Source organism: Nerophis ophidion, linkage group LG04 (assembly GCF_033978795.1).
Source record: "Nerophis ophidion isolate RoL-2023_Sa linkage group LG04, RoL_Noph_v1.0, whole genome shotgun sequence".
Taxonomy (NCBI): Eukaryota; Metazoa; Chordata; class Actinopteri; order Syngnathiformes; family Syngnathidae; genus Nerophis; species Nerophis ophidion.
In genome coordinates, this window is record NC_084614.1 from 43,467,412 (window position 1) to 43,493,351 (window position 25,940).

Consider the following 25,940-nt stretch of genomic DNA (forward strand, 5'->3'; position numbering starts at 1 on the left):
TTGTTGCAAGATTGATCGTTTACTTCAACATTTCTTCATAGACCGAATATGAATGCATACAAAATATTAAGTCTCTGCACATATTCATTATACAAGTATTCTATGCCCTGTATACAGTAGTTGTTACATGTACTTTCATGCAGTTTAACATGTAGGGTGGTCAAGTGCGATATTAAAGTATAGTTTTAGCAAAAGATTACCATTTATAAGAGTTATAGCTGTAATTGACCTCATAGGCAAGTTTTTTGGAGTACTTTATTAAAGAAACATTACTACTTTGTTTGCTTAATGGACACAAACAGTTTGTGGGGGTCAGAATTTCTTCTGGTTGGTGAAAAGGGATTCAAGTTTGTTAAATAAAATATTTTTTTAAACATTTCCTGTTAAAACCTCATAAACATGATCAAGCGTTCTTGTCTATGTAGAGTTGATGTTGTAATGGTTGTTACATATCGTATATTATGTTGGGCCAACATTAAAACAAGTGTTTTATACCTTTTGGTGTTACCCCGTATATGTGATGTACAATAACGAGAAGAAAAAACATTACCTAGTGGTGGGTTGATGTGTTCACAGCATGCATGATGCGTACATTGGTTGTGTTAAAAGAGCAAAGAAAGCATTTTCTACCACCCACAAAATATACCATGGATGGAAATTCAAAATTAATCCTTTCAAAAAGCAGTTGTATTCTCAACTTTTGTTACATTTATTTGCATTTATAACACTGTTGTAACAACGTTACACTGGGTTGTAACACTGAATATGTAAATATTATATAACATCACATAAATGTAAACATAAATTATTATTCATGGTTTAACCAGATAATGACTTAAGACGCTTGTTAAAGAAAAGCTGGTTTGATTGCAGTCATTCAATCTTTGCGAGGAAAGAAGATTGTAGCTCAGTGCTTGCTAATAAGAGGACATTTAAGTTCAAATGTTTTCTTAGTTGTCTTTTCTATGTTTTTGATTGACACAACGCTGCGTTTTAATGCATTCTCTTATCATCAATAACAAACTGAAGAATGAAGGGAACGTGTGCAAACTGACAGCATACTGTATGCATGAACTTTACCGTGTATATTGTGTTCATATCAAGCTGCCACATATTCATTCATTTGGATAAAATTAATTGGTTTAGATGAGAATTTCCATCATTTCTTTGTCCACTTCCTGTTGGGGGGGTGTGGCTGGGTGGTGTTGCTGTGAGTGGGACGGGGCAGGGACCCTTCGCTCCAGAGTGCTGCAGTGAAATACTGGACCGTCTGAGAATGACACAAACCCAGTATTAATATCTACAAATATGAAGCATCAATGGAATCCTGTTGATAGTATAAGGTGTGCACAGTGATGGGCAAGCAACTTGGAAAATGTAGTAAGATAAGATACAAGTTATTCTTGACTAAATGTAGCTAAATTACAGGGGAAGCTATCCTCAGTGAATTGTAGGAAGCAACACTACAAGCTACACGGCAAAATTAGTTCGCTACATTAAAGCTACATTTAACATTTGCTATTGTTATTTACAGGCCCACATGTATAATGTCAATGTTAATGTAACTGAGAGTGTACAAATGAACCAATAAGGGTCCCTTAATATTAACAATCTGTCATTTAGCAGGGGACACCCTTCAACTACCAATGACGTGTGTGGTAGTCAGGAACAGTTTGTAATGGTTTTGTGCGGTAAGATGAAGAGAGCAGTTATGATTTTGATTTACAGAGTAAACAACTAAAAACTAATGTTTGGGGCATTGTTTTCTCCAAGCACATACATTTGTATAAATATGGCCAAGGATATGCACTATTTTGGCTTTCCTGGAAGTCATCTTCATCACTAGAGGAAAAATTCAATCTGCGGGATAGAATTCTTCTGCCATTTCGATAATTTTATTTTTCTCTTTTGAATGGTGAGCTTTAAGCCTCCCTCTGTCTCCGACTCCCTCGTCGTCATGTGACATGAGTGCGTGTTTTTTATGATTTAGCTTCCTGGTTTCGATGGCCCTTATCTTGCCTCTGATTGGCCAGTCTGCAATGTTTCGCCCTATTCTTAGCCAACTGTGACTCATTTTACGTACATCAACCAATCATTGATTTTCTCCGTATGTATTGATTTTCTCATTTATCCAGGTCATTGTATTTTCTCCATATTTTTGGGGGGCTGTTTAGTGTTTATTTTCTTTCTTTGTAGCTTTGATATAAGCTACCTAGCTACATGGGTGTAAAAGTAACTAAGCTATCGGAAAAGTTACTCGTTAAAAAAGTAGCCAAGATACCGCCAAGCTATTAAAATGTAGTTAATCTACGTAGCTTAGCTACATGTAGCTTGTTACTGCCCATCACTGGGTGTGCATGTATGAACAAAAAAGCAAAGGCAGTATCCACACCCCTTGTTAAAGTACCAATGTCTGTAGAAGGAATATATCATCAACTACTTATTGATATGCTACCATACAAAACACTTGCGTATTGATTTTTATGCCATGCCTTTGCCCGCTAACTATTATACTTTTTAGCAGGGGTATCCAAAGTAAGGCCTCAACTTTAGAGTGTATTGAGATAAGAGCACTGTGTCGACTAATTGTTATGTTTAGGGTCCAAGACAAAAATTGATGTAAAAGAATCCCTGCCATTAGTTGGCGTAGCAAATATCACAGTGTGATCCGCCCAAAACATCTGGTTTTACCCGTTAGCATTAGCTCATCGCTAGAGATAGACAAAGCTTTGTTTTTCCAAGCATGGGAAGGAAAAATGTTAGTGGGACAAAACAGTGGAAGATATTTATTGAATTAAAAAAAAATCAAAAACATGCCCAAGTGTATAGCTTGCTAACTTGGTGATGCAGTTACAGGGTAGCACTGCTAGCACCATACTAAAACAGAATAAGTCTAAAAGCAACCAAGGACATTAAAATTAATTATTTATGAAAATATGAGAAGCTGCTGATGGTGTGTTTGACGGAGAAGCAGTTTAAAGGATATAGCCGAGAATTCAACTCTCCAAAGTACGTAAATACTGTACATTTTTATTACATTACTTCATGAAACTACTGTAATTTTTTTATGACATAGTGTATTGTTTTTCATACAATATTTCTTATCTGAAAGTTGTTTTATTTTAAAATGTGGCTGTTTTTGAGGGGCCAAACACAGATTAAATTTATTTTAATCAATTTCAATGGCCGACATTGAGTGATTTGAGTTTAAAGTTCTGTTACAGAACCAATTAAGCTTGTAAGTTGAGGTACTACTGTATTTAAAGAGTATGTTAAACTTCAATAACAAAAAACACCATTAAATTAAGAAGGTATTTGGGATTTTTTTCCACAACAATGTCGTGTTTTCCATTTTTTAAAGAGAAACTGCAAATTTTTTGGAAAACCACATTTGTTTTTCCTTTTTTTATGCGTTCTTATTCGTAAATAAATGCCATCAAAAGTCAGTTAACAACGGAAGTAGTGGAATTTACTCTCATCTGCCTATAAAACGCTCTAAAAAACCTCCAATACTATTTTACACCCTATACACGCTGTAAGTATAAATGTAATCTACTAACAGGTTAATTTCATAACAACAAGTGTTTTTACCTTATTTTTGTGGTCTTTTTGTATCTGCGCTGCAACCACGTAATTTTCCCTTTGTGTGATAAATAAAAGTCCAAAAAAAATCCAGCCCTAATATTTATGTATTTTGGTCATTTTAAGAATACAGCGGCGTATTTTAAGCATTGAGTTCAAGCGTCCTTACGAGCAGGTTTTCACCTAGGATGTCTGTACATTGCTGCATTCATTTTTCCCTCTATTCGGACTAGTCTCCCAGTTCCTGACGCTGAAAAACATCCCCACAACATGATGCTGCCACCACCATGCTTCACTGTAAGGATGGTATTGGCCTGGTGATGAGCGATGTTTAGTTTCTTCTAAACATGACGCCTGGCATTCACGCCAAACAGTTCAATCTTTGCCTCATCAGACCAGAGTTTTGTTTCTCGGGGTCTGACAAAGTCTTCCAGGTGCATTTTTGGCAAACATTTACAAAGGAATGGTTTCCGTGTGGCCACTCTACCATACAGGACTGATTGGTGAATTGCTGCAGAGATGGTGTAGTTCTGACAGAGCGACCAGTGGGTTTTTGGTCACTTCCCTGACAAAGCCCTTCTTCCCCAAACGCTCAGTTCAGGCAGTCGGCCAGCTCTAGAACGAGTACTAGTGGTTCCAAAGTACTTCCAATTACGGATGATGGAATTGGGACCTTCAAGGCAGCAGATATTTTCTGTACCCTTCCTCAGATGTGTGCCTTAAACAATCTTGTCTCTGAGGTCTACAGACCATTCCTACGATTTCATACTTGGTTTATGCTTTTCCAAATCATGTCCAACCAAATGAATTTACCACAGGGGGACTCAAATTAAGCTGTAGGAACAACTCATGGATGATCAATTGAAACCAGATGCATCTGAGCTCACTTTGGAGCTTCATGGCAAAGGCTGTGGATACTTATGTACATGTAATTTCTTAGTGTTTACTTTTTAAAAAAATTGCAAACATTTAAAAAAAAAAAAAAAAAGTTTTACATTGTTGTTATGGGGTACTGTATGTAGAATTTTGAGAACAACAATAGATGTATTTCATTTTGGAATAAGGCTGTAACATAACAAAAAGTAGAAAAAGTGAAGCGTTGTAACTACTTTCCGAGTGCATTATAAGCTAGTTACTGTCTTGTGATCATGCTGCTGCTAAAATAAATTCCTTAGCCTCAACGCTTATAATAACAATATCTCTAATATTTGGTTAATATTCAGGTTATGACATGTAAATGGAGTATTAGTAAATGTGTTTTTCAGATAGCTTTATGAGCGCTATAGATGACTTACATTATCTTCATTGTTAGCCACCTCGTACTTGTTGTGTATTACAAATTAGAATGCATATGTTCTTACCCCGCCTTCCGCCCGATTGTAGCTGAGATAGGCGCCAGCGCCCCCCGGGACCCCAAAAGGGAATAAGCGGTAGAAAATGGATGGATGGATGTGTTCTTGTCTTACAAAGTGAAAGATCGGCAACATTTAAAAAGTTCCCCTTTAGGCACGGGCATCGATAGGGTTGTTCCATCAGTTAAATTGTAATCAATATCTGTATTTAATAATAACACAAAGCTGACACGTGAGCAGTTTTTTTCTTTGAAAAAAGTCTCTATAGATCTGCTGGTTTTGAAAGAAAATTCCAAATCAAAATGCCCCCCATATTCTTTATTTTTTCAGTCTGCGGCCCATAGTGAAAAGATTTTAGACACTGCTATTTAGTGGATAAGATGAAAGCAATGTGCGATATTGAAATGTCTATTTTTCTATTTGGATATTGTTTATTGGACAACGACCAGCTTTTTGCAGCTTTTTTTATTGATAAAAATAGTAATTAAAGCTGCTCACACAAACGTTTTATGTTTTGCAATTTGCTTAACTGTGATAACTAATAGGTAATAAGCACATAATTTACCAAAAACGGTATACTATTCATTCCCTCTGGGAATTTGTGATGGCGCAATAAATATTTACATGATAGTTTACATACATCTATATATTTATTTAACATTAACTTCTTCAGGGGAAGACAGTTAAGAACATGTTTTCATTTGCAATGCTGACCAAGCAAAGAAGAAGCATTTAGAGTAGTTGAAGTATGATGATAATCTCTCACCTTCTCTCATTTACCGGCAAAAATTTGCGTTATAGATCGCTCTCAAATGCTCTTAATGTGTGGGGGTAAATGTGTTGGAAAATTAAGGAATGTTTAAAATGGACAAACACTTTTCAAGCGTAAAACCTAAACGGAGAATGTCTGCAACTTTTAGACAACAAAGCAGAGAATAGATAATAAGGAAGCCTTCGGTAGTGTTTATTTCTGTAATTAAAATTAATTATCTATCCATCCATCCATTTTCTACCGCTTGTCCCTTTCAGGGTTGCAGGGGTGCTGGAGCCTATCCCAGCTGCACTAAGCGGAAGGCGGTGTACACCCTGGACAATAACTATTATTAATTAAATTAATTATAACAGTAAGGTAATTTGATAATGAGCTCTGAGTATGTGCTTTTACTGTCATCTACTGTCTGCTTTTAAGTGTGTGTGACATAAAACAAGTAAAACATCAACAGAGTATTTTTTTTTTTTTTTAAATTCTGTGCATTTTGAAGTGAAGGTTACGAAGGATTTTTGAAGCACTGTTTACAAATTCATAAAACCACAAGTCCATTCAATGTTATTGAACAAAACTGAGCCTCAAAACATTGCAATTTCTGAAAAAGCTGATGCAAATTTAGGCATTTTAGGCTGCAAAAATGTCCAAAAAAAAGCCTGCAAAATTCTGGTTGGATTGACTAATGATAACAAAGGACGTGTCTCAGTGTGTGATCTTACCAAGTCCACGGTCATGAATGTAGTTGGGGCTCGGGCTGGACAATCTGCTTGGTAGCGTCATGCTCTGAAGGGCTGGGGTGCCGGGCTTGCTGGTGTCCTGGCTGGGATTCTTGTCGGTCTGCGTGCAGCTATCTCTGCTGCCTGTCTTTGAGTGGACTGCTGCCATTTGCGTGGAAGAAAACACCGGGGAAGGAGATGATGATATCGACTCGGTTCTGTGAGAGTCTGTGCGAAATTCAGGACTCAGCAGAACCCCTGTGTTAAAAGAACAAATTAAACCTGTACTCCTCGTACTGCTGGGGCCATAAGACTTTACAAACACTGTTTGTAGAATTATGAAGCCTCAAAAGTGAAGACTCTTACCCAAGCTGCCTTTCCAGTTGCTATCTTTGCGTTCTTCAGTGATGGGTGAGCTACTAAGTCCAAGGCTATGATAGAGCAGTCCTGAGCTACCAGATCCAGTATTAGAAATGGACATCAGAGACTTAGAGGGCCTCATTGTTGGAGGCACATCCAACTTGATTAGTTCTTTCTTGGATCGTTGGTGCAGCACCTTGATCATAGCATCCTTCTCTATTATCTGGGCATGGAGGTTCTTTATCCTTAATAAGATAAAACAAAAGATGGTTAAATGTTAGAGTAGAGAATGGAGAAACTTAGTTTAGGATTTCTGTTTATGCCTGGCACTTTGAGGAAGAAGAAGGAGCTTTTTGGATACAGCCATCGACCACAATGGCGGATGCGTGCAAGGCTCTCTGGGTAAATTGTTACCATAAATGGATAATCCGCCTCCTTTCATTTGCCTTTGACTCAATATGTTAGCCCCTCTTGTTGTGACGTCATCTACACAACTGGAGCCCATTTCCCCGTATGGACAATGTGGATAAGGTATGTAAAATAATTATTTGGATCATTTAATTTTCTGTTTTTGTCACCCTGGTCCTTGATTACTTCAAAATTGATATGGTTAACATCCATTTTCTACCGCTTGTCCCTCGGTTAAGGGCAAAAACTAAACATAAAAGGATCGACATTTCTGGACTTCACTGCTCTTCCGAAAACAACAAAGCTGGTGTTTCCTCAAGCACCCTGGGGAGACATAGCAGAAAAAGACACAAAATAGAATACTCGCAGCATACTCGCAGCGCCAGCTCTGCTTTTCATTCTCAGTTATTCTGAAGGTCTTTCTTCCATCGAGGGTGCTCCTGATTTTTATGATTGCATCTGTTTTTATTCTTTTTTCTATAAGCGGTAGAAAATGGATGGATGGATGGAATTTTTTTCTATCCAAACTCCAACCAGAACCTTTCTTCTTTAAAGCCAAAATCAATAAAATGATTGCTGCAAATTACACTACTCATCAAGTGGTCCGGTCGATTTTGCACGAGTCACTTTAACTGGAGAGGTCAATCAATCAATCAATGTTTACTTATATAGCCCTAAATCACTAGTGTCTCAAAGGGCTGCACAAACCACCACGACATCCTCGGTAGGCCCACATAAGGGCAAGGAAAACTCACACCCAGTGGGACATCGGTGACAATGATGACCCAGTGGGACGTCGGTGACAATGATGACTATGAATAATAGGTCCACACTTTCCCCTCATTTTGAAATGTATGCAGGCTGACCCCTTTCTTTCTTTCTTTCTTAATTTATTTCGAACATGAACACATTTACAATACAATACGGACAATTTAATATCACCTCACATCACATCATGTCCGAAAAGGAGTAGGAAGAAGCAAAGCTTATTTAATCCTACCCCTTTCCCACATCAGAGCGCCCACAAATATATACATTCATTTACTGACCCTTTTTACAGCAAAATAGTAAAATGACATCCATGAATGAGTAATACAACAGTTCTGTAACATGTAATTAATTAATTCAGTCTTTACCATCATACTAAGATGAAGAATATCTTATTTTCAATAAGGTTGAAAGTGTTTCTCATAATTCTTCTTCTTTGTACTTTGTAAGCACTATTAATTTAAACAGCCAATTTTTAACTTATTTACTTAATCCATTCCATAATTTGATTCCACATACTGATATGCTACAGGTTTTAAGTGTTGTACGTGCATACAAATGTTTTAAATTAGATTTTCCTCTAAGGTTATATTTCTCCTCTTTAGTTGAGAAGAATTGCTGTACATTCTTTGGTAGCAGGTTATAATTTGCTTTGTACATCATTTTAGCTGTTTGCAATTTTACCAAATCATCGAGCTTTAATATTTTTGACTCAATAAATAAAGGGTTTGTATGTTCTCTATATCCAACATTATGTATTATTCTATTGGATCTTTTTTGTAACCCAGTTAACAAATGTAGTGTACATTTGTAGTTCTTTCCCCATATTTCTGCACAGTAACTCAGATATGGTAACACTAGCGAGCAGTAGAGAATATAAAGTGATTTTTGGCCCAGGATGTATTTTGCTTTATTCATTATTGAAATGTTTTTTGCCACCTTATGTAGTATGTTTTGTATATGAGATTTCCAGTTTATTTTATCATCTATTAATACTCCCAAAAATCTGGTTTCTTTTACCATTTCATTATCTACTCTGTCTATTTGTATTCGTGTCTGATGGTCTTTTCTACTGTGACCAAATAGCATTATTTTAGTTTTACTGAGATTCAAAGATAGTCTGTTTTTATCAAACCATTTTTTTAATTTGTTAATTGCTTCCGTTATTATTTGTATCATCTTCTGTGTTTTCTCTCCTAAACAGAAAGCAGTTGTGTCATCTGCAAATAAAACTGACTTCAAGTCCTTTGTAACTTTACAAATGTTGTTTATATAAAGTTCAAACAATCTTGTTCCCAGTATTGATCCCTGGGGTACACTACAAGATATATCCAACCGTGTTGACATGTTATCACCTATCTTCACATATTGCTTCCTGTTGGTTAAATAGCTTCTTACCCAGTTCAATACCAAACCTCTGATGCCATATTTTTCTAGTTTTTGTATTAAAATATCATGATTAATTGTGTCAAATGCTTTTGTTAAATCCATGAATACTGCCGCTGCACATTCTTTACTGTCTATTGCATTGGTAATTTCCTCTGTTATTTTGATTAATGCTATTGATGTTGAGATATTTGCTCTAAATCCAAATTGGTTCTCCAAAAGCGTCCCACTTTTGTTGATAAATTTATCTAATGGGCTATTGAATAGTTTTTCCATGATTTTGGAGAATTGGGGCAGTAATGAAACTGGTCTGTAGTTAGTGAACTGGTGTATGTTTCCATTCTTATGAATTGGTACAACTTTTGCAATTTTCATTTTGTCAGGGAATTTGCCGGTTAGAAACGATACGTTACTGATATATGCAGAGGTGGGACCAAGTCATTGTTTTGCAAGTCACAAGTAAGTCTCAAGTCTTTGCCCTCAAGTTTCGAGTCAAGTCTCGAGTCAAGACAGGCAAGTCCGAGTCAAGTCCAAAGTCAAGACTGGAAAGTCTCAAGTCAAGTCCCTAGTCCTGCATTTTGAGTTTCGAGTCATTTTAAGTCCTTTTAACCTCAGACTAATATATTTACACAGATTGTGTATGCTTTTAAAACGCTGTATGCATTTATTAAAACAAGTGCATTTGAAACTGCAGGAAAAAAATAGTGCTGACATTGTACTTCATAATAGCACTATTAACCCGTCATTTTAAACATTTAACTCATTCCTTTACAGAATAAACACATTTTAAAAAAACAAGTGCAACTGTACTTATTTGCACAAAGGTGTTAACATTGTATTTCCATGGCATTTTGCATTGTAACTAGTTCAACAGCAGTTTCTATCCTGTTCTTACCTTATCTCATTGATATCATCTCATATTCTATGTGTGTTTATGTGTGCGTACACATGAAAAACATAACAAATACATGAACATAACAATGAACAGAGTCGTACTTTTTAGATGTCAGGGCCCAATGCAATATGTACACATATTCTTAATATAGTATACATTTTAACCAACCTTTATTTGACTATGTCTGTCTTTTTGTAGGTGGCTAAAATATGCAGTGCTGCTGACCGCCGTCTAACGTTGCGTTACTGTGTGTGATGCATTCACCAACGTAACGTTATGTGTAGGTACGTCATGCAACCCCGCTTAAAAAAAAAATCACCTGACAAAAAGTATGAATAAAGTAGTGAACTGCAGTGGACGCGATAGATTGTCGTGTTTGCAATGACGTTATAACCATAGACATCTTATAAGTAGACACAACATTGGCTGCTATTACACGAGCAATTTGGCCGCCATCTTGAAGAGGTGACAAGGTGCCGGCGAGCAGCTTAAACTGACAGGTAGAAAACAAAGATGTCGGGCTGGTGTTCAGCGTTTCCCTGCTCAAATGAGAGGACTGTTGAAAATAGGAATCTGGGGATTACTTTTCATAAGTAAGATTTAACATTAACGTACTATTGGTTGTATTTTGTGAAAATAATATCACCACAGAGTTGAGAAGGAGCAAAGATATTCAATATTTGTATGTGAAAATCACAAAGAAATCTTCTGGGGGAGGATGACCCCCCTACAGGTATTTGGTTAACAAACTTTCAGCCCCACCTAAAACAAAATTCACCAGCCACCACTGATTATGATGCATTCATCATTTTAGGCAAAATATAAGACAATACTCTCTTAACAGTATAATTGTAACCAGGAATAAGTCTTCAAGTAACAATATTCAAATACTAACTTTGTTGGGTAAGACAGACTTTGGTTTTATTCTGAATCCAGTGAAACAGATCGGTGGTTTTAGTTCATATAAAGACTTTCAGGTGTTTATATATGTTTAAGTATTTGTGGCAGACACTTTTGTCCAAAGCAACATACATAAAAAATACATATAAAACAATCACTGTAAACATTATTATTTAAGGGAAGAATGTAATAGAAAATATCAATACAAAGTGTCAAGACAGAATAAACTCTCTGTTGCTGCAAAAACGGAGATACAGTCTATAGGTCCCTAAGATATATAGATATCTAATGTATTTATACATTGTTTATGTAGGATATACACATGTATATATAACCTAATCATATTGTTTCTTCAACTTAAAAATAGCTGACCGTTTTTTTCCCCCTTCTCTGGGATTATTATTCCCAGTTTGGATCTCGGACGTCTGGTCACTTATAGTATATAAGAATATTATATTACTGTTAAGCAAACTATGAACACGCCAAAACATGTGTCCTTTATCATAGCTACACGTATGACAAAAAGCGGGTGAAAATGAGTGGTATTCAGTGAGGTAAAATGAATGAAATGCGCTGACAGTTCATTGCTCCTGTCAAATGAATTGCACTGAGTGCAGGGGATCACCACTCCAAGATGGCGGCCCCGCGTCTCGTCTGCGCCAGTAGGCAGTAGCGCTCGATGCTGCGTACCCTTATAAGATGTCTATGGTTCTAACGTTAGCAGTGAGTTTACAGCCTCACTGAATTAACTACACAACAAATAAAAGTTACGTTACTCAGCCAATAAACGTTAGCTTTCATTTAAAACTTACCCTTCACTGTGCATCTTGAAATGTCAAACGAAGTAGGAAGTTGTTGCGTCTCTGTCTGTAATCTTCGAACCGCATGCTTTGCATACTGGAATTCGTTTTTTGTTGACCAACTCGTAGTTTTAATCCCCGAACGAAAATATTTTTGGCATAATTTTTCCTCACTCGCGGGTTGTTTGAGAGATCTTCTTCGTTGGTTTTCCTGGAATTTGATTGGATGAATGCTGTGTGACGAAAATAACGTGGATGTAATTTGATTGGGTGTTGTACTGACAGGTAGCGCGCACACGCTGACAGACACACGTACACAAGGGAAGATACGGAGCGCTCCTGAATAACTTATCCTGATTATCAATAAGTGTAGCACTGTGACTTGCAATTCTAGTTGGCCTTGTGATTTGGGGATACAAACTCATACTATACATTGTATCTATGAAATCATTAATGGACTTTTGTTTATTGGGGTTCAAGAGATCTACATTGAAGTCTCCACATAAAAAAATGACTTTTTGACTGATTCCCTTCTTCAGTAATATTGCTACAAACTGCCATAATGCATCGGGCAGCCATCATTTCTTCAAATTCTGCTCCCAAAAATATCCTAATTCGTGATGCAGATGCTACCAAAACACATACTAAGCAATATCAAATTGCCTATTGACATTAGCAGGCAGATGCAGGCCCGATTCATTCACGGTAAATAACCATTAATGACCATAACCATAAAATAACCAGTCTATGGGGTGATGTAATGTTCACTGGCTGGTCAACTTGCTTGGCAACAAACTGACAAATCCATCCATCCATCCATTTTCTACCGCTTATTCCCTTTGGGTAACGGGGGGCACTGGTGCCTATCTCAGCTACAATCGGGTGAAAGGCGGGATACACCCTGGACAAGTCGCAACCTCATCGCAGGGCCAACACAGACAGACAGACAACACCCACACTCACATTCACACACTAGGGCCTATTTAGTGTTGCCAATCAACCTAGCCCTAGGTGCATGTATCTGGAGGTGGGAGGAAGCTGGAGTACCCGGAGGGAACCCACGCAGTCACGGGGAGAACATGCAAACTCCACACAGAAAGATCCTGAGCCCGGGATTGAACCCAGGACTACTCAGGACCTTCGTATTGTGAGGCAGAAGCACTAACCCCTCCGCCACCGTTAAGCCAAACTGACAAATCTTTTTACAAATCTATTTATTGCGCAAAGGAAACCCTTTTGCCTTACAGTAGAGTGATGAAAGCAAATGTGTGGTCTTGATTCTTGAAGTCAATGCCTTATGCACCATAGGAGCTCATTTATTTAAGATACAAGTATTTTACGATATGTTACCTGCTTTCCATGTCCAAACAGCGCCGATTCGCCATTAGAATCTCTTCTTCTTCTTTTTGAATGCGAGCCTCTACTGACGTGTCGTAGCTGCTGCTGGGGGAATGGCTCAACATTGCTATAGATGTATCCCTGCAATACAAACGGTATCTTGCTTTAGGCTACAATGACGACTATGTTAGGAGCAGCTAAACACATCAGTGAGTGTTGCTGATAGGTGTATAACATTACATCCATTAACATGGGTATGCTATCATCAGTCTTGTATAAAGTTGTGAAAAAATATTGACACGGCAATATATAACGATACCTTTTCTAACAATTGTTTTTTATAAAATTACAAAAAATCACGGTAAAATGTAATACGTAGAGGACATTTTTGACATTGAAGTGTCAAAAAACTCAATCCACCTTCTTTTCAGTTGTAATTACTAGAAATTGATCATTTGAATAACATTGTTTTTTGACTCAGTTTTGAATTATTACAGTCATTCAGTGTCCATACATAAAACTTGTATTTTAAGTAGGACTGTTAACACTCATGCAATTAATCACAAAAGTTATCGCAGAAGTCACGCATAAATACAGATTAATCACATAACTAATTTTGTCCACAAATGCTCTTTTACCTACGGTTACCTGAAAGGGTGTTTAACCGTCAGTGATCAGGTCAATGCATACGTCAGTGCAAAGATGAGTGAGGAGACTCCGACTGTTGAGCTTGCTGGCATACTAGGGTCCATAATAAACCCCAACATGACTTACTGCAGCCAGAGCCAGTTCAGCTCCAGGACCAAGTGGAGTACCCTACAAGGTGTACAAACGATGCCCAGAACTCCTTAGAATCCTTTGTAGGATCCTGCGAGTGATTTGGCGCAGAAGAACTGTTGCAGGCGGAGGGTGTTTGGAGAAGAGAATTCCACCAAGCTGGAGCAGTTCAGGACCATCTCGCTCCTTAGTGTTGAGTGAAAGATCTTCTTCAGCATCCTTTCCAAAAGGCTGACCGACTTCCTCCTCAAGAATGCCTACATTGACACCTCAGTCCAGTAAGGTGGAATCCCAGGTGTGTCAGGATGCCTGGAACACACCGGTGTAGTTTCCCGGCTGATCAGGGAGGCGCGGGAGGGAAAAGGAGATCTTGCTGTGCTTTGACCTTGCCAATGCGTACGGCTCCATACCCCACAAGATCGTGGAGACTAACCTGGACCGACACCATGTACCCAAAAAGATGAAGGACCTCATCTTGAATTACTACAGGAACTTCAGGCTCAGGATCACTTCAGGGAGCATAACATCGGATTGGCACAGGCTTGAAAAGGGCATTTTAACTAGGTGTACAATCTCAGTTTGCCTCTTTGCCATGGTAGCCAAGGCAGCTGAAATGGAATGCAAAGGCCCTCTGTCAAAGTCTGGAACTCGACAGCCCCCCATCAGAGCCTTTATGGACGATCTCACTGTAACAACTACATCAGTGCCCGGCGCAAGATGGATACTCCAGGGCCTGGAAAAGCTCATCTCCTGGGCAAGAATGAGCTTCAAACCAACTAAATCCAGGTGGATGGTTTTGAAGAAAGGAAAACTGGCAGACAAGTTCCGCTTCTTCGTGGATGGCACAGCAATCCCATCTATCACAGAGAAACCGGTCAAGAGCCTGGGAAAGGTCTTTGACTGTAGTCTCAGGGATACTGAAGCTATCCCAACGACCATCAAGGAACTGGAGACGTGGTTATCGGCTGTAGACAAGTCTGGCTTACCTGGCCCGTTTAAGGCGTGGATTTACCAGCCTGGCGTCTTACCCCGGATACTCTGGCCTCTGTTGTTGTATGAGGTTTCTCTGTCAACAGTGGAGACTCTGGAGAGGAAGATCAGCAGCTACCTCCGCCAATGGATGGGCTTTCCACTCAGCCTGTGCAGTACAGCACTGTATGGGAAGACTAACAAGCTCCAGTTCCCTTTTAGTAGCCTGGACGATGAGTTCAAAGTCTATCGCACTCGAGAGGCTTTGCTCTATCGTGACTCCAAGGACTCTAAAGTGGCATCAGTTGGCATCGTGGTGCGAACTGGCAGGAAGTGGAGGGCTCAGGAAAGCCTGGAGGTAGCTGAGTCTCTGCTGATATATATGGCTCTGGTGGGCACGGTGGCAACAGGCCATGCTGGGCTGGGATCCTTCCCCCAACCTCAATATGAGAAGGCACAGGGTAAAGACAAACGCCAGCTAGTCCTGAAGGAGGTGGGTGCAGAGGTTGAAGAGGAGCGAACCAGCAGGATGGTGGGTATGCGGCAGCAGGGAGCATGGACAAGGTGGGATGGTGCACTGGAGAGGAGGGTGACCTGGTCTGAGATCAGGTTGGCTGAACCCCAGCGCATTAAAATCTTGGTTCAAGCTGTCTACGACGTCCTACCCAGCCCAGCCAATCTCCATCTCTGGGGCATGAATGACTCTCCAGCCTGTGTGCTGTGCTCCAGGAAAAGCTCGCTGGAGCACATCCTAAGCAGCTGCTCTAAAGCTCTGGGGGAGGGTCACACCCGCTGGCGGCATGACCAAGTGCTGAAGACCGTTGCTAAAGCCATGGCCAAAAACAACAGCAGCAAACAACAACTTGGCAAGAGGAGAATTGCCTTTGTCAGGGCAGGAGAGTATCCACAGTCACAGCCCAAACCGGCAGCCGGTCTCCTCACCTCAGCATTGGAATGGGATCTTCGAGTGGACTTGGGCAAGCAGCTCAAGTTTCCAGAATACGTAACAACAACTTTGTTGAGCCCAGACATCTTGCTGACATCAGTATCTTCACGGCAGGTGTTACTGATAGAGTTGACAGTTCCTTGGGAGGATCGCATAGAGGAGGCAAACGAGCGGAAGCGGTCAAAGTACCAGGAGCTAGTTGAGCAATGCCGCAGAGGAGGCTGGAAGGCACGCTGTGAGCCCATTGAAGTGGGGTGTAGAGGCTTTGCTGGCCGCTCACTGTGCAAGGTGTTTACACTACTTGGCAAACAGGTGATGGGAGAAGGAAGGCCATCAAGGCCACCATGGAGGCAGCAGAGAGAGCCTCTAAATGGCTTTGTATCAGGAGGAGCGAACTGTGGGCCAATGCTACTGGGACACAAGCTGGGGTCTGATCAACCCTGGCTGGGTCACCTGAAGGAGGGGGTATGATGTTGAAAGACCCGAAACCCCCAGTGATCTCAGGAACATCACTGAGGATGTGTCCCAGTGCATCTGAGGATGTATCTTACAATCTAGACAATACTGTTGGCAAGTACATTTAGGTTAACATTTTGAAATTTCCTTTATGACATTCTGACAATAAAATTACATTTTGGTCAAAACGTGGGGGTCGTTTTTGCAAGTTAATTAAAAGTAATTTAATGCAATTAATTGTGTTTGATTAAAATTAGCAAGTGTGATTAACCCCCAAAAAAATATATATAGAAATTTAAGCTGCATTTAATTTTTTTCCCAGTAAGCAGTGTGCAGATATTGCAATATCAAAATACAGCAATACTGTATTGTTTCGTGACTCAAGTATCAGTTTAATCAGTTTTAAGTATGCATCGACGGATTATTGGCTGGGTAAATTATCGGCACATATCTTTGCCATTTTGACGTATATCGGTATCAGCCTCTTTTTATCAGTATCAATCTTTTTTTCTACTACAACTGAAGTACATCAGCAGATACCATACTTACGCATATTATACTAGTATTTATAATTAAACAATAAATAATTTGTGAAAATAGACATAAACCCTGCTCAAGCACCGGCCCGTTTGCTCTGCAAGTGAAAAGCTGCCTTTTTTTTTTCAATGCAACAATATGCCCTTCTACCTTTGAGTAGCGACAGAAGCCGCCGCCTCCAGGGCGAACTGCCTCATGACGCTCTCCTCCAAGTACTTTTGCTCCCACTTGGTCATGTCAGCCTCCAGAGCCAAGATGCGCTCTTCCTTCTCCCTTAAGCGCTCCATTAGTGCAGTGGCACTGTACTCTGACGGGACCACACCATTGTTTTGAGTGCCTCCTTGGCGCTGGAAGGAAAAGGGACAGTTAAAAACTTAGAGTTGCAGGGATGTAAAACTTACCCCCACAGGGTGCTAAAACTCAAAGCACACTTTAAATTTTATATATAATATATATTATAATAAGTAATATTATAATATACACATGAATATATATATATATATATATATATATATATATATACATATATATATATATATATATATATATATACCGTATTTTTCGGACTAAAAGTCTCAGTTTTTTTCATAGTTTAGCCGGGTGTGCGACTTATACACAGGAGCGACTTCTGTGTGAAATTATTAACACATTACCGTAAAATATCAAATAATATTATTTAGCTCATTCACATAAAAGACTAGACGTATAAGATTTCAACGGATTTAGCAATTAAGAGTGACAGATTGTTTGGTAAACGTATAGCATGTTCAATATGTTACAGTTATTTGAATGACTCTTACCATAATATGTTACGTTAACATACCAGGCACCTTCTCAGTTGGTTATATATGCGTCATTTAACGTACACTTATTCAGCCTGTTGTTCACTATTCTTTATTTATTTTGAATTGCCTTTCAAATGTCTATTCTTGGTGTTGTGTTTTTTAGCAAATACATTTCCCCCAAAAATGCGACTTATACTCCAGTGCGACATATATATGTTTTTTTTCCTTCTTTATTATGCATTTTCGGCAGGTGCGACTTATACTCCGCAAAATACGATATATATATCAGTCCTTCCATCGATCAACTTTTGTACAGCTTGTCCCTTTCGGAGTCGCAGCGGGTGCTGGAGCCCAGCCCTAGCTGCACTCGGGCGGAAAGCAGGTTACACGCTGGACGATACTTCACAATAATAGAGAGCATAATTAATAATACGTTTTAACTGCTCATTTCAAGATACATTTTAATGTTTTAAAGGTTCATAGTTATTATGTCTTGTTTCAAGAAATCTAATCAAGGAAATTTTGAAAATGTTCTATAAGTTGTTATATATTCAGGTAAGGAAAGGGCTATTGTTGTGCCTTCCTTATCTTAATATAGAGCAATTTATGGAAAAAATACGCAGTCCTTCTGCAACCTTTAAACACAGTGTATGAAAGAGGAAACAGACCGTATTGCTACTTGCTAACAATGTAGAACGTATAAAACACATGGACATTTTTTAATTAACACCACAGTAACATTAGCAATTTGTAACATCTAACATAGTCCTTCTGAAATACTGAGGGTTGAGGGGGTGATGATGCAAAGACAGAGATGGCGCTTGTGACCTCAGGTAACATGCTTTTTTCCGGTACTATATGACGAAGTATATGCAGGGCTAGGCATCACTGTGACTACGGTGGGAAACAAAAAAAAAACTGTGTTGTTTTCTTTAATGTTAATAAAAGATACGATGTTAAGCAGAGATGTACTTATGATACAATTTATAGTCGCATTGGAGAGTGGGTGAGGGTGTCAGATGTTTTCTTTCTCCTATGAGCTGAATAACAGAAAATGATTGAGAAGCATTGGCCTAACAATACATCATATATGGCTGATTTAGTGCGACAAAAAATAGAAGTGCTAAAAACGGCTATTACAGAAGCTTATACTATTGTTTAAACTCAGAGCAGCCATCTCTATAGACAACTCAGGGTGGTGAGGACACTTCCACTTTCTAAGTAGGCAATCTGAACTCGGGGGGCATTCCATTTGAAATTTCAAACAGGAACTCGGAAATTCTGACTTCCCAGTACAAATGGAATGCATCATTTGACACCTGTGACGTCGGGTAAGAGTCTTGGGGGCTTTGCGCAATGACAAATAAGTAAACATTATTAAAGATTAATGTGAAATAGCATTTTATTAATATTTTATGGTGTATAGTTAATTCCTTTACACAATGTTTTTGATCAAACTCTTAATAAATCTGTCCAGATACAGCATGGACATGTACATACTTTATGAGTACTTCATGAGTACATAACCTAAAGAATAACTCTCTCTATCAAAATGTAAAAATAGAGATAAAGGCAACATGTAATGAGAAAAAGATGACACTTGGATACTATTAATGAACAAAAACACAAATATTTGTCTTTAAATATATGGATAACATTTATCTAAAGCCTTTATATTACACATTACAAACAGTTAATTTGTTTGCATCTGGCTGGATGTAAAAACTTAGAACAAGGCTTTAAATGACTAAAAATAAAGGTTGCGTTGTGAGTTTCTCAAGGAAGGTAAGTGTGATTCTGACCTAGGTTCCACTGTATAACGAAAGACATTCCACTATGCCTCAGTGAGGCCCAGTGTTTTTGATGGTTGAATAGTGTAACTATAAAATGCTTCACCGTTATAACACGCCCTTAAAGGGTAACTCCACCTACAATGTGGCCGAAGGGGAAAACGACGAGTTTCATCTAATTGGTTAAATGCATTAAAAATAAACATGTGCTTGGTTACCTGCTGCATGCGTAGTGATTCCAGCTCTCGCTCGAGTCTTGTACGAAGTCGATGTTCAAGTTGTTCTCTCTTCTCACAGGCTGCCTGCAGCTGAGCAAGAGCCTGCTGCATTCTCTCCACCTTCTCCACATAGACTTGCTTCTTCTTCAGCTGTGCAATACACACACAGTTGGCTTTGAATTAAGATTGAAATTCTCTGTGACAATTTTCCCCCAGACATACCATTGAGCTTACATTTTCAATAAATTACACAGATTAAACTGAATGTAAAACAGTATTGAATGGAATGACATTGTGATGCTATAGTGCAAATTTAAATAAAACAAAAACAGGTAAATATAACGCATGGCAAGTTAGGTACTGCATAACAACAAACCCAACCAAGTGAAAGTGTAATTTAGCACTGCTAAAATAAACGTTTAAAGTTGCAAATGTGAAGTCAAACAGAAACTCGGAAATTCTGACTTCCCAGTACAAATGGACTGCATCATGCAGGCGATGTGACGGTAAAGTTGCCACAACGTTTTAAATTAAGTATTTAGTTTGTTTAGTGGAATCCTCACTTGTCGTTTATTCAACTGCTTACTTTGTCAGTGTTCCCATAACATCAATACTGTCTAAAATGTTTTGTCATTTCATCGAGTTCAACACAGGCTGTGTTGTCAGTGAGCAACACAAATTATGTTTATTATACTTTTGTGTTTTATATTGATATCAAAAAGTAAACATCTTGGAGTTTTTTTATATTACTTGTGTTTTCTTTTTCATTTTACAATGCTATTACTTTAACAAAGATTCACGTGACCTAGCATTTTATTAATATTTTATGGTGTATAGTTAGTTCCTTTACAAAACATTTTTGATCAAACTCTTAATAAATTTGTCCAGATACAGCATGTACATGTACATACTTTACAAGTACCGGTACTTGTTAATGTACAAAACTTAAAGAATAACTCTCTCTATCAAAATGTAAAAATAGAGATAAAGGCAACATGTTATGAGAAAAAGATGACACTTTGATACTAATAATGAACAAAAACACAAATATTTGTCTTAAATATCTGAATAACGTTTATCTGAAGCCTTTTTATTATCAATCAATCAATCAATGTTTACTTATATAGCCCTAAATCACTAGTGTCTCAAAGGGCTGCACAAACCACTACGACATCCTCGGTAGGCCCACATAAGGGCAAGGAAAACTCACACCCAGTGGGACATCGGTGACAGTAATGACCCAGTGGGACGTCGGTGACAATGATGACTATGAGAACCTTGGAGAGGAGGAAAGCAATGGATGTCGAGCGGGTCTAACATGATACTGTGAAAGTTCAATCCATAATGGATCCAACACAGTCACAAGAGTCAGGTCCAAAGCACATTACAAATTACATGATTGCATTGTGTTCCTACCCCAACACTGTTTTACCTAACATTATGAATAATCTTGATTAATAATCGTGATTTCAATATTGATAGAAATAATCTTTATTAGTTTGTCCATAATCGTGTAGCTACTGTATATATAAGACAAGATCTCATACATGAACACTATTTTCATCTATATGAACAAAAAGTGCAGTTATGTCTTATTGCCATTAAGTTGCATCTTCATAATTTACATGTTTATTTTTTAATTAATTTATTTATTTATGTTAATACTTTGTTTATAATGCTTGTGTTGCTTTCACATCCACATAAAATGTTCTACTTGAGGTACATACATACATTTTGAATGTGTTGTCTTTTTTAAAATAAAACTTGGTTAAAAGATTTCAGTATAAATAGTTTTAGAAAATGTTGAGCACATTTAAATATACTGTAATAATAATGATAGCCGTGATAATTTTTCTCACAATAACCGTGATAAGTAATTCTCATACCGTGACATCCCTAGCAGGGGCTAACGAAATGCAGATTAGCTCGGAGAAGCCGAGCAATTGTATGCTCAGAGTGCGTTTGTATAAACACAGTCCAATGAGTTATTTCCCCATGTAGATACATATATTCATGTTGGTGGTCCCGTCATTTTTACGTGGTTAAACTCACCTGCAACCACATAAAATTCTTTGAGTCCTTGGTTTGCAGAGAGCTAATGCTGTCATGTAGCTCCTACAGCCCCTTGCTTGCAATAGCAATACCACACTGTGAAATGTAAACAACGGTATCATCAACCTCACCCACATTGTATCGCCCGTGCCAGGACCTTTGATTTAATAAAAACAGCATTTATTGTCATGGTACTGTTCAGAAACACCATACAGTAAAATGTTTGAAAAATGTTTTTGTTTACTTATTTATATATATATATATATATATATATATATATATATATATAGTTTATTTTTTATTTTTTTCAATCATTTTATTCTGGATGCTGGATGGAACATTTATTTATTTGACAACCCCTGCCCACTCTTACCTCCTCCTCTAACTTGACCACTTTGGCTTGGGCATTGTTAAGAGCCTGGTCCCTAATTTCAATGTGCCTCCTCTGGTCCTCTGTGATGGAGCGCAGTGCATTCAGTTCCATTTCTACTTTTTCCTTCTCACATATCGTCTCTTTGTCTGAACACAAACAAAGCAACACACACATTCATGTTTTTCATGACCTATTTTTACATGTGTCAAGGTTAGTGGTGCAACCATACAATACATACTGTTCATAATCATATTTTTTCAGATTGGTACAGGTGCATAATAATTTTTTTACATGATACTCAATAAGTGAGAGAAAGGATGTGTTCACAGCGTCACACGTCAAGTCTGTACGCTAAATAAATTGCAACTTAAAATCCTTTAAGTTTTCTCAATAATCGACAGTGCGCCTTATAACCCGGTGCGCCTAATGTAAAGAATAATGTTGCTTGTGCTTACCGACCTCAAAGCTATTTTATTTTTGTTCATAGTGTAATAAGTGTGATGAGTACATGGCAGCCGCACGTAACAGATATGTGTAGACTGCAATATGACGCCAGTAAACCACACCAAAACTTTAAATGTTCCATTGAGAATATAGAACTACATATGGGGCTCAAAAATCTGTCAAAATGTTTTAGTACAACTTTGGTAAGTAATGAAGCTGCACCGCTAAATGGATTTTTGGCACATTATGGCTACTGTAGTCCGACATGCTGTGCTTCAACATAAAAGTACTGTATTATTAAGGTGTGTGTATAAGGACTGCAAAATGGCACCCATTACCAGACATATTATCTGGCCTTTTGTTTCGCAATATTATGCGAAACCAACTTATTTTACCTTTTGGTACCTGCTGATCTGTTTTTGGGATCTTCATAAGTCCTGAACATTTGCTTAAATCCACCTTTGTATTCTGTGCCAACACTGTAGTCGATAAGCTACATCTTTTTCTCTATCTTCTTGTTATGGGGCATTCTTCCTCTGCTGTTGCCATTTCTAAAATAAAGTAGCGTAAAGTTCTAACTTATATCCGTCAGCAGACTTGCTATGAAAGCGCTAAAAACCACTGACGCAGTGGGTTTACATAAATCACCCATACAACTTTAGTTATTAGAGCATTCCGGTCGAATGTTTTGTCACGGGACACATTTCTGGCGTTGTTGTTGCACTAGTGAGCCACGGATGAGGAGATGCTGCCTCGTTATTGATTTAAGTAAAGTCTGAATGTCATTAAAACAGTTAGCTCCATCTTCTGACACTTCTTCGACTCCCGCTCTTGCACTCTACACCGTTACAAAAAAGATGACGGGGGAAGACGCTGTCGAATGTGAGTTACGTAAATAAGACCACCCACAAAACGACGCATTCTGAAGCGACTAGAAGAGTCTGTAAAACATAATCGATGCAACATTTTGACCAAAGAACCACCATTACATTTTATGTAGACCACAAAGAAGTGTTCTAAATTTAGAAAAAAAATCATAAAATGACCCATTTAATGCACCTTGTAGTCATGTGCGCCTTTTGTATGAAAATAGACCTGAATAGACCCGCTCATCTGCAATGCGCCTTATAATCCAGTGCGTACTGTGGTCCAGAAAATACGGTATGTAAACGGATAAAGACAAATGGTTAAGACAAAAGCACTTTGCCACCATTGCTCAGTAGAGATGTGGAACAGGACTAGTAGCAAGAACTATTAATGTTGCACTTCAACCAAATGAAAAACCTTCCTTAAGTAAAAACTAAATACAAGCCCCGTTTCCCTTTAAATTGGGAATTTATGTTAGATGTAAATATAAGCGGAATACAATGATTCGCAAATCATTTTCAACCCATATTCAATTGAATATGCTACAAAGACAACATATTTGAAGTTAAAACTGATAAACATTTTGTTTTTTTGCAAATAATCATTAACTTTAAAATTTGATGCCAGCAACACGTGACAAAGAAATTGGGAAAGGTTGCAATAAATACTGATAAAGTTGAGGAATGCTCATCAAACACATATTTGGAACATCCCACAGGTGTGCAGGCTAATTGGGAACAGGTGGGTGCCATGATTGGGTATAAAAGCAGCTTCCATGAATGGCAAAGTAATTCACAAAAAAGGATGGGGCGAGGGTCACCAATCTGTAAGCAAATTGTCGAACAGTTTTAGAATAACATTTCTCAACGAGCTATTGCAAGGAATTTAGGGATTTTACCATCTACGGTCCGTAAAATCATCAAAAGGTTCAAAGAATCTGGTGAAATCACTGCACGTAAGCGATGTTATTACGGACCTTTGAGCCCTCAGGCGGTACTACACCAAAAACCAACATCAGTGTGGAAATGATATCACCACATGGGCTCAGGAACACTTCAGAAAACCACTGTCAGTAACTACAGTTGGTCGCTACATCTGTAAGTGCAAGTTAAAACTCTACTATGCAAAGCGAAAGCCATTTTTCAACAACACCAAGGAACGCCGCCGGCTTCTCTGGGGCCGAGTTCATCTAAGATGGACTGATGCAAAGTGGTAAAGTGTTCTGTGGTCTGACAAGTCCACATTTCAAATAATATTTGGAAACTGTGGACGTGGTGTCCTCCGGAACAAAGAGGCAAATAACCATCCGGATTGTTATGGACGCAAAGTTCAAAAGCCAGCATCTGTGATGGTATGGGGGTGTATTAGTGCCCAAGGCATGGGTAACTTACACATCTGTGAAGGCACCATTAATGCTGAAAGGTACATACAGGTTTTGGAGCAACATATGTTGTCATCCAAGCAACGATATCATGGACGTCCCTGCTCATTTCAGCAAAACAATGCTAAGCCACGTGTTATAACAGCGTGGTTTCGTAGTAAAAGAGTGCGGGAACTTTCCTGGCCCGCCTGCAGTCCAGACATGTCTCCCATCGAAAATTTGTGGCGCACTATGAAGCATAAAATACGACAGTGGAGACCCCGGACTGTTGAACGACTAAAGCACTACATAAAAAAAAGAATGGGAAAGAATTCCTCTTTCAAAGCTTCAACAATTAGTTTCGTCAGTTCCCAAACATTTATTGAGTGTTGTTAAAAGAAAATGTGATGTAACACATGCCCTTTCCCAACTACTTTTGCACATGTTGCAGCCATGAAATTCTAAGTTAATTATTATTTGCGAAAAAAAAATTAAGTTAATGAGTTTGAACATCAAATATCTTGTCTTTGTAGTGCATTCAATTGAATATGGGTTGAAACGGATTTGCAAATCATTCTATTCCCTTTATATTTACATCCAACACAATTTCCCAACTCATATGGAAACGGGGTTTGTAATTATTTAAAGTGTTTAAATTCCTACTTTTGTAATTAACCAGTGTAGTATCCCCTAACACAGTGGTCCCTAACCACCGGGCGGGCCGCGAATCGATTGGTACCGGGCCGCATAAGAATTTTTTATTAATTTTTATTTTATTTATTAAATCAACATAAAAATAACACAAGCTACACTTACATTTAGTGCACCAACCCAAAAAAACTCCCTTTTTAATGACAAAAATAAAAAAATAAAAAAAGAATCCCCCCCACCATTATTTACAGCTGCTCCGTGATCACTTCCTGTGTCCCTATGTATACATCATCGAGTGGTCTGCTGCTTCCTCACTTCCCTGCTCCGAGGAAGTTTATTCTAGATCATAATTCATGCCTCTCACCTGAAAAGGAGATGGCTAAGGATATAATCTGACAAGTTGAAACACTTTAACTGCCATTTAGGACCTGGAACTGTCGAGGA

General features: G+C 38.4%; 1 protein-coding gene across 4 annotated transcripts in view; it reads right to left on the bottom strand.

The window, feature by feature from the left end:
- amot (angiomotin) overlaps nt 1–25,940 on the bottom strand; it is a 64,466-nt gene continuing 38,526 nt past the window's right edge. For all 4 annotated transcript variants that reach the window (XM_061898112.1, XM_061898114.1, XM_061898113.1 and 1 more), the window contains 7 exons: nt 22,175–22,320; nt 19,750–19,899; nt 17,107–17,303; nt 13,284–13,412; nt 6,783–7,021; nt 6,420–6,674; nt 1–1,270 (listed from right to left, as the gene is read on the bottom strand). In XM_061898112.1, coding sequence (XP_061754096.1) covers nt 1,143–1,270; nt 6,420–6,674; nt 6,783–7,021; nt 13,284–13,412; nt 17,107–17,303; nt 19,750–19,899; nt 22,175–22,320 — 1,244 coding nt within the window. In that variant the 3' untranslated portion in view covers nt 1–1,142. The remainder of the gene's footprint in view (nt 1,271–6,419; nt 6,675–6,782; nt 7,022–13,283; nt 13,413–17,106; nt 17,304–19,749; nt 19,900–22,174; nt 22,321–25,940) is intronic.